This window comes from Physcomitrium patens, chromosome 9 (assembly GCF_059467195.1).
Source record: "Physcomitrium patens ecotype Gransden chromosome 9, ASM5946719v1, whole genome shotgun sequence".
NCBI lineage: Eukaryota > Viridiplantae > Streptophyta > Bryopsida > Funariales > Funariaceae > Physcomitrium > Physcomitrium patens.
In genome coordinates this window covers 3,485,208-3,499,287 of record NC_143418.1, presented here as the reverse complement: position 1 = coordinate 3,499,287, position 14,080 = coordinate 3,485,208, and the positions used below count along the sequence as shown (strand labels likewise).

The following is a 14,080-nucleotide window of genomic DNA, read 5'->3' as shown; positions in this document are numbered from 1 at the left end:
TTATAATATTTAAATACTTTTGAAATTGTATATTATATAAAGTGTAATATATATATTATATATTCTATACTATACAATATTAAATATATACATGTTGAGTACATAGTCTAATAACTATATATAGTCTATTTAAGTACATACATACATTGATTCTATTTAATATATAAATATTGTATTGTATACTGAATGGATGGATAGAGGCTTACTTTGTAAAGCTATGATTATCCTAACATAATAGGTATAGAATCTAAAAAAGTCACTCTATAGTTTTATTTGGATTGTACATGCATATACATACATACATAAATAGCTTGCCAAAGTCTTGTTAAATTGTCTTATGGAACTCAAAATCCTAAACTAAATTTTGATGCCCAATGGTCAAGCTTTATGTATATTTTTTCAATTCAAGGAATTGTTTACTTCAATAAAATACCTACAATGCTCATTTTGTATTTCACAATTTTATGATTGTTTAATGCATGGATTATCTTTGATAGGTAGTCAAAATTAATGAACTTCGTAAGCATTTTAGAAGAAAAATTATGCATGTTTTTATAATATTTTTAAAGAATAGCTTGTAGGATTTTTACCCTTTTTTGATAATGTGCTTATAACTAGCTACTATTGAACATTTCTTTTGTAATAAATTAGAGGCATAGATTTAGCTTCATATATCAAAAATAAATAAAATACCTATATTATGGATGGATTTATGTAACTAGAAACTAAAATGGATTACATGCAGAGTGTCCAACAAGAATTGAGGTAATTTGGATCCAAATTAAAGGAGATCAAGATTCACAAGTGCCAAAGGTCATTTTTGTTGTATCTTCTAGATATTTGGTGTGTTATGGAAGATGAATAATTTAACCAAGGTTGATTTTTTTTTAAATATATAAGTAAATGTGAAAATAGAATAAGTAAAATTATAAAAGATATTACTTTAGATAAGTTTTTATTTGTTAAATGGTTGGTTCTTGGTATATAAGAAGGCCAAGAGATAAAATAGATGAATGGATCAAAGATCTTAAGAATATAGAAAATATACTAAAAATATATTTTTATCATAGATAAGATAATAATATTGAATGGATATATTCATCAAAAGATAGAAGTTGTCCATAAGGGTAGCAGCCACCACTTATAAGTAATAGGTGTTAGAAGTGAGAAATATCTTATTTCATACTTTCTTTGTATGCAACCTTGCTGATGCTAAGTGTTGTGACTTTATAGTCCTTATTCTTCAATAGGTTATGGGCACACTAACATTTAATTATGAATTTTGAAGTTCTTTGAAGTCTTATTTGTTGTAAAGAGCAGATCTTTTAGTTGTTGCTAATATTAAGATTTGATATCATCTAACTCCATTATTCAACGAATTATTGATGTAGTTTTTCTCTTATTTGTTGTTAAGTGCATTGATAGTTTTGAAGGTTGTTATATATCTTAGAATGATGTTTTAAAATATTAATGTTCTATATGTTTGCTGATTTACATCATTTGTGATCTAACATTGTGGTTTTATATAGTAAACTTTTCATAGGGATGACAACTTTTACTTTTGGAAGAAAAAATGGAGCTTTTGTTGGCTTCATGGGATATTTAGGACATTGTGGATGAAAATAAAGAGCCTCCAAGTGATGATGTTGATGTCAAGATAAAGAAAGAGCATAAACATTGTAAAAAGAAGGCTTTTGGTATAATTACATCAAATTTGGATGATGCCAACTTTTCACATGTAATTACTTGCAATAGACCACCAAAAGTATGGAAGACTCTTTCCAATATCTATGAAAGTAGAAACCTTACTAACATTCTATAGAAAAGGAAGAAGTTCTTAACAATAAAGATGAAAGAAGGAGATGACCTCATAGCTCATCTCAATAAGGTAAAAGTACTTGCAAACCAATTAACAGTTATTGAGAAGCCAATTGATAATAAGAATATTATGTTGACATTGTTCATGAGCATTTTTGAGTCCTTCAACTACCTCATTGTGGCATTGGAATCTATCAACATAAAGGAACTTATTATGAATTATGCCACATTAAGGCTTATATATGAAATGACCAAGAAGAAAAAAATGAACTTCAAAGTGATGATTTGGTTCTATTTTTAAGACAAGGAAAAAGTAGCTATTTTAATCAATGTGATAATTAAAAAAGAAAGATGAAAAATTACTATATTTATGGAAAATCAAGTTACTTTACTAGAAATTGCTACAAAGTGAAGAAAAAAAATAGAAAGAATACAAACAATGCTTGTGATAACTTTGATGGAGATGACTATACTTTCGTGGCAAATAAAGGAGCATCTATGAGTGTTATGTCTAAGTAGATTATAGATTTGGATGCTATTAAGCATACAACACCATATAAGTATTCATTTGATATTTATGAAGAAATTCTAATAATCAAAGTTTGGTTGGAAGACAATGGCATGGTATAAGCCTTTGGAATTGGATCCATTATTATTAAAATTATTGTGAAGAATCAAATGAAGAAGATTAGGTTGAACGAAGTCTTACATGTACCAAAGATGAAGAAGAACCTCTTTTTGATGAACAAATTTATATCGCATGGTTGTAAGATTTAATTTGATGACAATGGATGTTTTGTGAAGACATTATGTAGACAAAATATTGCCAAAGGCCTTAGAGATGGCAACCTCTACTTCATCAATTGTAAGAAGGTGAATAGAATAGAAGTGACAGTATTTGTTGATTTTTCATAAGATCAAGACAAATTTGGAATTTGGCATCAACAACTTTGTCATTTGAATGGCAAAAGCATAAAGGGATTCTAATCTATGATAAGTGGCTTGGATCTTGGTTAATTCAGCCATAATACCTTGACACTTATTTTTGAAGGATGTATACAAGACAAACAACAAAAAAATTCATTTCTAAGAAGAGTTATAGTACATACAAGCAAATTGTCAAAAATTATATATTTTGATATTTGTGGACCAATAAAGATATCATTAATTTAAGAAATAATATACTTTTTTAAATTTATTGATGATTTTTCAAAAAAAAAATATAGATTTACATCATTAAAGCTAAGAATGAATGTTTTTCAAGATTTAAGGAATTTAAAAAATTTATAAAAAAATAATAAGAATGCAAGTTCAAAGTATTATGCACGAATAATAGAGGTGAGTATATGTCAAAATATTTTGATGAATTTATAAAGATTCAAGGTGTTACAAGACAATCCTCTACTCCTTATATTCTATAATAAAATAGAGTTGCTGAAAGAGCAAATTGTACCATTGTGGAAATAACAAGGAATATGCTTCATATACAAAACTTTAAGCATGAATATTGAGTAAAAATAATGGTAAATGCACTATATACAAGGAATAAATGTCCAATAAGTGCATTCACATCAATGACTCTATAAAAATATTGAAGTGAAAAGAAACCTTGTATTTCACATATGAAGATTTTTGGATACATTATCTATAAAAAGGTACCAAATTGTATGAAGTTCAAACTTGATACAAAAAGAAAAAAAATTATATTTGTTGGATATTGTGAAGGTATTAATGCATATAGGTTAATGTATAAAAACCAAGAAAATCATCAAGAATCATGATATAGAGTTTTTGAAACATAACAGTGCTTATTAGCACTTGGAAATATGTCCAAAGAGGAATAATAGTATATTTAAAGATACATCTTCAATTTTAGCAAAAGAAGAAGAAGATGATGACATTAATGATGGTAAAAATTTAAATCAACATGAAGAGCCAAAGAAGGTAGATCATATTGTATCTACAATTACTAAAATCAACAATGAAGACTATGAAGATATTGAAGATGATGATGATGATGAGTACCAACCTTTGAATATGAAGAAGCAAGTATGAAGAGAGACAAAGCTTATAAAAAACCTTAGAGTGAAAGAAGTTGAAGGTTTATCAAGTCAAAGGAGATATCTTTTGAAAGATAGAAAATAACTTGGTGTATAGTAGAAGAATTATATCTTTCTTTAGGTAAGTAAAAAATATATCAATATTTCATTCCATGCTAATCTATTAAATTTGTAAGATGCAATGAAGTCCACAAATGCTATGAAAGAAGAAAATACCATAGAAGAAGAGTACAAATCACTCATGGATAATAGAACCTCGGAATTAACTAATTTCTACCAAATCAATATTCAATTAATTATAAGTAGGTGTTTAGAACCAAAAGAGATGCAATAGGAAATATTATGAAATACAAGTCTAGATTTGTTGCCAAAAGCTATTGACAAGTTGTTGGTGTTGATCTCAATGAGATATTTGGTCTCGTGGCCAAATTCACTACCATTACAACCATTGTTGCAATTGGAGCAATAATAGACTTTGGAATGTATCAAATGAATGTAAAGACGGCTTTTTAAAATGAAAATCTAAAAGAAGACATCTACATGGATCAATCTCAAGGATTTGTAGGAGAAAGTAAAAAACATCTTGTTTGTAAGTTGAAGAAAGTTTTGTATGGACTCAAGCAATCTCCAAGGACATTATACCAATAAATTAATACATTCTCTATGAATGAAGGATTTTTAAAGATTGAATCTGATCATTCTTTGTATGCGATGCAATCAATAGAATTCATATTGATTGTCATCTTCTATATTGATCATATAATCATCTTAATCAATACTATGAAGATGATCGATTGGTTGAAGGTAAAGTTAAAAAAAAAATATGAAATGAATGATTTGAAAGAGCTTGACTATTGTTTAGGAGTAGAATTTGTGAGAGATCTTACTAAAAAGACCATTATAATGAGCCAAAGCAACTACATTAAAGAAATGTTGAAATGATTCAATATAGAAGAGTGTAAGCCTATTGGAATACACTTGGATATCAATTTGAAGTTGATGAAGCTCACAAATAAAAATTTTACTGAAATTGAAGGTCAAATGTAAGGTGTTCCATACAAGGCAGTAGTAGATTCATTTATATATGCAATGATTGTTACAAAGATGGATCTTACATAAGCGATGAGTATTGTGAGCCAACACATGTCAAAGGCTGGACCAATCCATTAAACAACCATCAAAAAGATCATGAGGTACTTAAAAGGTACTTTGCATGTCAAATTGTTCCTTAGAGGTGATAAAATTAGTTTGCATAGTTATTATGATGTAGATTGGACTAAAGATGCAAATGATAGAAGTTCAACAACAAGATATGTATTTTTTATTGAAATCGAAGTTATTTTATGAAATTCCAAGAGACAACTAATAATTACAAAATCAATAATGGAAGTTGAGTACATGGCAGTAAGCTATCGTGCAATAGAGGCAATATGACTAAGACAACTTCTAAAAAATATTAGAATATTACAAATGAAAGCAACTCCAATAGAATGTAACAATCAAGGATGTCTTATATTTGCAAAGAATCCAAAGCATCATTCAAAGACCAATATCACAAACATATACATTTACCTCAATAGTTACTTATATGATTAGGTAGAAGTAGGTAAATATAGATTAATTTCATAAAGTCTTCTAGAAAAACTTTTTAGAAGCTTTATAGATGCGGTTTTAACTTTAGATGTATTTATAGGTTAAAAACTTGGTCAACAAGTTAACCACGTGTTGGTAGATTGTAGAACAAGCTAACTCCATATAATAGCTTGTGAAACAAGTTAACTATATGGCGCATACATAAATAACTTGCCTTGCAAGTTAAAATATGTGGTTAGCAAAGTCAATACATGTTGGAAGTCCTATAGAATATCGCCATATAGCTCCTAGTTAGAGAATATATATAGAAGCAAGAGTGAAGCCTTCTTCACTCTTGTCAATGCCTTTTTAATTTTTAATCTTATTTTAAGACTTTCTAGTCTTTTTATTTTTGGCAATAGCCATTCTAGTTTAATATTATATTATCTTTCAATGACTTTCTAGTTCCTTTCAATAATACAAGAGTGTATTGAGGGTTTTCTTTCTTCAAGTTTTATGTCCTTGACAACCAAACACATTGTCATTCAACATTATTTCATGAAAGAGAAGACTGAAATGAGAGTGATTAATATGAAGTATTGTGCAATGGAAGATATGCTTGTTAATTTGTTGACAAAGGCATTAATAAAGGATAGAGATTACATGTTGATAAGCACATTAGTATTAAAAGCCTTTAATCAATAGCAAAATAAAAGTATTAAAGTATATAAGTAAATGTGAAAACAAAATAAGTAACATTATAAAAGATATTACTTTAGATAAGTTGCTATTTGCTAAAGGGTTGGCTTTTGGTATATAAGAAGGCCAAGAGATAAACTAGATGAACAAACAAAGGATCTTAAGAGTATAAAAAATATATTAAAGATATATTTTTATAGTAGATAAGATAACAATGAATAATTTTGATAGAATTTTGGATGGATGTATTCATCAAAAGATGAAAATTGTCCATTAAGACAACAGCGACTACCTATAAATAATGAGTGTTAGAAGTAAGAGATATCTTACTCCATACTCTCTTTGTATGCAACCTTGCTAATGCTAAGTGTTGTAACTTCATAGTACTTGTCCTATAATAGGTTTCTCAAATCAATACTTATTTAAGCCTCTTCTACTATCTTCTACCCTGAGATTACACAAGACAGTGTTTTTTTCTGTTTTTTTACTTTTTTACTTGCTACTTCTCATTTGGAGCCTACAGCACTACATCAAATCAAAATATCATAGAAAGAACACCTACTACAAAAAAATGTAATCCAATGAGGTTGTTTAAATACTAGCCGAATTGTACAAATTCTGTGATTTGAATCAAAAAATGAACAACCTAATGTCTACTTTTTTGGCTAGAGGCACTAATTTTGAGAGGAGATGGAAAAGTATGACAAGTCCCCTTCATACTTGGTCATAAACTACTTTGTGGATGTCGATGAGCAGAAAAATAGTATAAGAATGTACCCTTTAAAGAACCACACTCACCTCGGGAGTGAGACGGGTTGAATACTGCGAGGAAAACCTACAGATGCTGGTAAAACGAGTAAAGCTGGCCTCTGCTCGGTTCTTTGTAAGATGCAAAATCTTGGTCGCAGAAGTGGAGATTAGTCCTCAAACTCGGTCTTTGTCCTAGTACTCTGTCCCAAGGCCAGTACTCTGGGTCACTTGGGCACGACTTGATCTCTATTCATTAATCCCCGACTGCAGACTGCGCCATGTACTTCTTCCCAAATATTTTCCTCTGCATTTTCTTACTGGTATGACGTCTCATAATGCCAGTTGTCACGAAGAATTCGCTGCTGGCGGATTGCTTCACCGACCTAAGCTTCCGATCCCATGACATAAACACAGTGATATGGCACTGGACAAAATGTGTGGCATCATAAAAAATCTCATGGATACGCTTACAATCATTTTCACAGAATACAGTGTACGATGGTAAGCCACACCTAAAACACTGTTTCTCTGAAATGGAGTCGATTCGATCGAACGCTCATCAACAGAACTAATTTAAGCTTGTGTACGTGCCTGATTGGGAGAAAAATATTCAAGTGCTGCTCCCTGGATGATTACTTTACTCCAATGTAAAGTTGGTTACTTTTTGCGAAGCTCGTTGGGAACTTTTGCTGTCGGACTAAACGTAAACCCTAATTTTTACCTCTGTATGTTATTACAAGGTGGTGATAGATGCGAGGATTATCTTTTCCACGAAGTTTGAGCTTCGCGAGCATGGATCAAGGTTTCGTATCAAACCTAGGCTCAAATATGAGTCCTCGCAGGAGCTCCTCCAGAGTGCCAAAATTTGAACTAATTTGCGGTAAAATGCTCCACCGACATGTCTCCTTGTTAAAAACGATGAGTTTGTGCGGATCCTCATCCTCGAACTGGGGCAAGAAGCAGCGCGGCTCTGACCCTACGAGCAAGACGACATCTTCCGAAATGTACAGATCAGTTCTCTCATACTTGTGCAACTGTTTGGGGAGCACGCAGACGCGCTTCCACTCTGTCTCCAGCCTCTGCCAGATGCCTTCCCTGCGTGGCGCGTTGCTGCACATGAACAGGCCCCCTTTGCTTTCAAGAATCCAGCACTTATCCTCATCGCGGCTCAGGAAACCGCTCTTCTGGAGCGCATATGGGTACATGATGCGCATGATGCTCTTGGAGCGCATATCGATGGTGGCGAGGCCAAGGTAGTCATCTTCCTTGAAGAAATTGTAGTAGGATGTGAGCTGTGGGGGATGGTCAGTAGATGTCCAAGTGTTGGATCCAGACTCGTATATCTCAATGGTCATGGCGCCTGTGTCCTCACATAATCCAACGAGGGTGATAGAGTACTGGTCCAGGAGGTAGGACATGTGGGTGAGAGTGGGAAAATCGCAGAGGTTGAGATTTGGCGGCAGTAAGCGCCATGTTCTCATCAGGGGATTGCTGACAATGAGTTTCAGTTTGCCGCCATGGCTGGTCTGGGAAATGTAACACAGTAGCCCGCCTGCAGCGGCAAATGGACCTTTGAACACGAGAGATGACGGGAAATGACCGAGATTAAACTTGCACCATTCCTGCGCTGGAGTATCAAAGACCCAGACCTCGTGCTGTTCCGAAGCGAGGTCTTGTCCGCCTCTCAAGAGAGCGAAGCGGCCCGTCTTCTTGCTGTTCACTCCATTAGAAAAAAAATCAGTTGACTTCCACAGCTTATTAAGGCTGCGAATGCGAGTGAGGTTCTTGAGAGACAGCTTCGAGAACACGGAGTGCAGGATGCTCTCAGGCAAGTTGCTCCAAATGGCAGGGTGAAGAACCGCGCCGCCGTCAAGCTGAGAGTCCGAGATCCGAGGTGGTTGAGCATCGGGATTGAGCAAAGGCTCTGATCCGCATCCAGAAAAAATGTTATGGAAATTCACACCCTGGTGCGCCAAACTCATCGGCATGACGATCGAGCTTCAAAAAGCCACACGAGCGCTGTCACATAAATCTTCAAACACACACGTCTTCTGAAACAAAACCTCTGCACAACCGAAACAATCAATACAAGCTTGAGCAACCCAAAACCATCCCCCGAAATTAAACACAGCAGCTGGACACAAGCTGTCCTCACCAATGTCGTCCCAAATATCACTCAAACCCGGGTATCGTCGACACAACCAATGCAACGCCCGCTGCACTTTCTCACAACAACTCCAATACTCTACCACGACACTGCAAACGCTCACCACTGATCATTGCCATCAACAGGACCATTCTCACAAACATACACACACACGTAAGGGCTAAAAGTCGGACATGGAGCTGAAAAAACACACCAACGGCAACGATGAGTCGAAAACTGCAGCAGCAGCAGCAGCAGTAGCAGCAATCACCTTGGCCGATCCACCGAAGCCCTTGACAGAGTTCCATCCCACCTCCACGTCGGTGCTTAAAACCAGTTAAGACACAGTCATAATCGTCGATAAATCTCGTCACTGAATCCGAATTTTCACCAGGGACAAGGCGAGGTGCCGCCTGATGAGACGCACCTCACCCGGTGGCATGAATTCCCAAGCAGTTGCCTACTCCAGGGTGCCGCCAATCTTGGCCCTTGGCCCATCTGTGAGGGGAGTTGGTCACACAGGAAGACGACACTCACTCCTCTGTGAGCATGAGTTGGTGTGCGTTTGCTGCCCCTCTCTACTTGAGATGCAAACTCCCAGTTTGCTTCTATGGGGCCCTACCCATCTTGCTGTACCTTCAAATACTCATGTGGGTTTTTACGCCCTTGGTTTTTTATTTTCTCACAGTGGAGTCTGTCCATGTGCTCAAACCCCAGTGTGATTGAACTTTTCATGGGTGCACAGCACTTTTTTGGGTGTGTTTTTTGGCCCCCCCATAGTTTTCATTGTGCATGAATGCATGTTTTGGATGAGCCCTTTTGACAACTACTACTGAAAAGAGTGGGGTCTGCAGATGATGGGTGCTTCCATGGCCGTTTTTGTGCTCTGGTTTCTGGTGAAATTGGCAAAGGAAAGGGCTTTGTGCTTGAAATGAGGAAGTACTATGTGACCATGTTAAATGTATGGTGTATTGTTGCAGGGCTCATGCTCACGTTTTGGTGTTTGATGAGGTGATTTTAGCATACAAAAGTCCATGTAGTTATAGAAGTTAATACTATGTTGTGAGTTCTGGATTCATTTACTGATGGCTATTGTACAAGTATAAACTTTCACTGTGACCACTCACTGGAGTGCAGATGTTGGGAGTAGCCCTGGTAATGGATTCCCAACTTTGGAGTTGGATTTTGTAGATCAAAGAAAATAAAAGAAAATGACATTCATATTTTGCATTTTCTTTCCACACAATAATTGTAGGTTGAAAACATTTTTCCCTTTTAATAATTAGATAGACTGATTTTTATTTTTTTTTATTTTTTTCAAAAGCACATGAATTATATATGTTTTTCATATGAATCAACTAAAAATGAAGTTACAAGTTTGCATAATTTCAAACTTTTTTTTGATCGATTCACCTTTAGCACTTTTTTTCCAAATTGTAATATGCTTGATTAAAAAATGAAAATATTAAATAATATAAAATAAACTCAAAACATGTTAATCAATATTTTGGAGCTATTAACAATATTTATAGTTAAATTATATTAACTAAAAAAAATCATTTAGTAGATGTCATTATCAATTTGAAGCTCAACATAATTTTATTTTATATATATACATACATACATACATAGTTCTTTAATAATCTTATTTTTAAGTTATCCAAACATTTTATTTATACAAGTGTAAATCTGACTAAGTTTATTCATTAATATTAACAATAATCAGATGCCAAGTGAATGGCAATCTTGGTTGGACCTGAGCTAAGGGTTAGATTTTAGTCTTAAGTATAAATATGAAGTAATAATTTTTTTTCTCACATTCAAATTCACTACGTTTACTCCAAACAAACTACGAAATTATTAATCATAGCTTTTATACACATACATATGATTCCTTTTTTTAATTCTAAAAAGATGTGATCATTTTAAATCTCTCATATTGAGGTGTTGAATTCCCCCAATAAATTGCATTATTAAACTCCCATGATATAGAAACACACTTCTTATATTGATTTACACCATTTGTTTTTGCAATTCTAACAGTCCACGTGTTCTTCCCTTCAGTGAGACAATGGTCTCACTTTCAATGGATTTACATACCCATGCGGGAATACGACCACTCGGAGACCCAGTTTCCTCACGGTCACCCGTCACCGTGGATCACGGAGGATGACGGCCACGGTTGGCGACATTTGAAGCTCGTCGTCGAATATTTTTGTCCTTCGATGCTGCCATGGCTAGCTTTGGCGATGCTTAATTTTCTCACTTGGTTGTCCTAGAAATCTGTTTTTGAATTCCCTTCTGCTTCAATTTCAAACGCGTGTTATATCGGTAGAGAACTTTCACAAAATGCAGTAGAATTGAAGCGATTAGTACCTGGAATTGTGCCACAATTTGAGAGGTTGATTGCAGTTTGATTGCAAATGTTGTGTGAGATGGATCGATGGAGTGCTTTATCAGCTGAATGAATTACCTCGTTTCGCAGGGTGAAGATTTGACAGCTGGAGAATCAAATACTGGCGATTCAAGTGCTCGAAATGCTCGAAACTTCACCGATTTCCCTGGTTCTCTTACCGGTATGAGTGGTGTGGTTTAAGCAGCTTCGTCTTTCACTAGGTATGAGACTTGTAAGGATCACGGAGTATCTCAAGTGTTGATTACGATCAGTTTTGGTGGTGTGCACTGTGGTGTTGTTTCTTCTGGCATTGATGAGTTGTTTAAGGACTTAATTCTATCTTTTTTGGCTGTTTAGTAATTGCTGTGGTATTTGATTCGTGTGCAATGGAGTTTGCAGAAGCAAGATCCGCCTCGCAACCAACGGCCTCCGCCTTACGGTCTTACAATCTCTGTAAGATCATTAGGTGGACATGGCTGTGGTATCATCATTAATGCTGGCGCCCTCCTTAACCAATGTACATCGGGCTCCAGCCCCTTTTAGGTATGGTCTTGCTTCTAGTGGTTTGCCAAGCTTAATTGCTGTAGAGATAGTTTCGGCAGCATCGTAGGCTGCCTGTTTGATGTATGGTACCATATAACACCAATTTTTTTGTTTCCTTGTTGAGCTTCTAGTTACGAGTATCATGGAACTAAGAAGGCATCGGTCGTGGTGCGATGCACGCTTCAAAATTCTGTACAATCCGCTGCAGTGGCGACGACGGCTGCTGCTTTGTTAATATTTGTTCCTATGGGCGAGGTGAGTACCGTAGCTTACCATGTTTAGCCTATTTTTTCTTGCTGTTTATCTACATTGCCGAGAACCTTTCCTATGCCAAACATATTAGTACTGAGAGACATTCCAGAAAAGAGATCTTATGACCCGTTTCTAATTTTCACATTTTATCGTATTTGACGAGAATTATAACTATTTAGTGCCCCTTTATCCTCGCCACTGTCCTGCAATTTTATCACATGTGCGTGCTTGCTGCTAAGTAGTGGCTCTTTTAGTTGAGAACTTATTGATGCTTTTACTTCACAAAAGCACAGTTTTTTCCTCGTGCACAATTGCACCCGTGAAACTCTCGCAGGATGAGAGAGTGGATGATGATTTTTTTTTTTTTTTTTTTTTTTTTCTGTTTTACTCTTTGTGTACAATCGTGTTCATTATGATCTCTTGCGACAGGTATCACTTGCACAGCCAAAACCGAACGGTGGAAGCATGTGTGAGATCGCGGCGGATCTCGATGCAAGCGGAATTCTGAATCTGAACGCAGGCTCTGAGGGCGATGATGCAGGCGGTCCTCTAATAATGTCGGCAGGAATGACTATGAAGAACTTCAACCCTGCTCGCTATTCTGGTCGTTGGTATGAAGTTGCGTCTCTGAAACTCGGGTTTGCTGGACAGGGTCAACAAGACTGTCATTGCACACAGGTATGGCGCTGATGCTAGTCTAGTAATCATGGCACAAGAACAGTACAATTGAACAGTGATACGTATGCGTTATTCCTTCTTATTTCTTTGGAAGTCGGACATTTATATTCTTAACCTCTTTTATTCGTATTACTGGCAGGGCATCTACAGCTATAATGACGCCAAACAGTCAATTGAGGTTAGTTTCTACTTCATCGAAATGTGAGTTGAACTGATTGCGACACTCTATACTACTGATCTTTAGTGTGAAACATTTTCCCTGATCCTGTTCTGGAGTATTGTAGGTGGAGACGTTCTGCGTTCATGGGAGTCCAACGGGCTACATCACGGGAATTCGTGGCAGAGTTCAGTGCGTGACAGATAGAGAGCTTGCCAAACTCAAGCTTAGTGAGTTTGAAAGAATGCAGATGCTGCAACAAAAGTGCTACTTGCGCTTCCCCAATCTTCCATTCATTCCCAGACAGCCCTACAATGTGCTCGACACTGACTATGACAGTTACGCCCTTGTGTCAGGGGCCAAGGATGCTAGCTTCATACAGGTACTGCATTTGATTGAGCTTATTTTATTCCTCTGGATTAATCTGCATTTTCCTTCAAATGCACTTTTATTACGGTTCCAGACAGCAGAAATAGTGGGAATAGCATGACCCCCCGTTTTTATTAAGTATGTTGGTAATGTTTGATCTGTGAGCTGAGGGTGTTTGGATTTGTCAATAATCTAAATACATTTTCTCGTAACCAAATTCTGTATGGTTTGGTATCTGACAAAGAATTTTGGATTTTCTACAACAGATTTATTCTCGCACACCCAACCCAGGGCGGGACTTTATCGACACACAGAAGGCAGCCCTAGCCAAGTTGGGCTATAGTGATGACATAGTAGACACTCCTCAGGACTGCGAAGAGCAATCAGTAGAACAGCTGGAAGCCATGATGGCCAGTCCTGGCATGGAGAGCGTGCTGAACAATACCTTCGAGCCACTCAGGCTTAGCAAGGGGGTCCAGCTCAATCCCTTCACTAGCAATCTGGAGACCATCAAGAAACTGATTCAGCTCTACTTGCCGAAGTTCGGCAAATGATGTGTGGTAGACCCTATGTAGAAAACCATTCACTTGTTTCTGTTGCATAATTTTACTTTGATTTAACTGCGCCTACATGGTCCTCAA

The 14,080-nt window shown here is 35.9% G+C and overlaps 2 protein-coding genes across 8 annotated transcripts; one reads left to right on the top strand and one right to left on the bottom strand.

The window, feature by feature from the left end:
• Positions 1 to 7,337: 7,337 nt before the first annotated feature.
• LOC112286542 (F-box/kelch-repeat protein At5g15710) lies at positions 7,338 to 9,617 on the bottom strand. Of its 2 annotated transcripts, none has more exons than XM_024528497.3 (2): positions 9,317 to 9,617; positions 7,338 to 8,964 (listed from the first exon to the last, which is right to left on the bottom strand). In XM_024528497.3, exon 2 carries the CDS (start codon positions 8,885 to 8,887, stop codon positions 7,697 to 7,699), a length of 1,191 nt encoding a protein of 396 aa, XP_024384265.1. In that variant the 5' UTR covers positions 8,888 to 8,964; positions 9,317 to 9,617; the 3' UTR covers positions 7,338 to 7,696. The 2 variants fall into 2 exon arrangements, with proteins under 2 accessions (XP_024384265.1, XP_024384264.1); XM_024528496.3 differs by having other exon boundaries at positions 9,260 to 9,616.
• Positions 9,618 to 11,277: 1,660 nt separating this feature from the next.
• Positions 11,278 to 14,080, top strand: LOC112286377 (chloroplastic lipocalin). Of its 6 annotated transcripts, none has more exons than XM_024528229.3 (8): positions 11,278 to 11,314; positions 11,531 to 11,621; positions 11,840 to 11,983; positions 12,115 to 12,238; positions 12,665 to 12,913; positions 13,053 to 13,091; positions 13,198 to 13,452; positions 13,706 to 14,080. In XM_024528229.3, exons 3-8 carry the CDS (start codon positions 11,913 to 11,915, stop codon positions 13,991 to 13,993), a joined length of 1,026 nt encoding a protein of 341 aa, XP_024383997.1. In that variant the 5' UTR covers positions 11,278 to 11,314; positions 11,531 to 11,621; positions 11,840 to 11,912; the 3' UTR covers positions 13,994 to 14,080. The 6 variants fall into 6 exon arrangements, with proteins under 6 accessions (XP_024383997.1, XP_024383993.1, XP_024383998.1 ...); XM_024528225.3 differs by having other exon boundaries at positions 11,531 to 11,661; XM_024528230.3 differs by having other exon boundaries at positions 11,531 to 11,661; positions 11,833 to 11,983.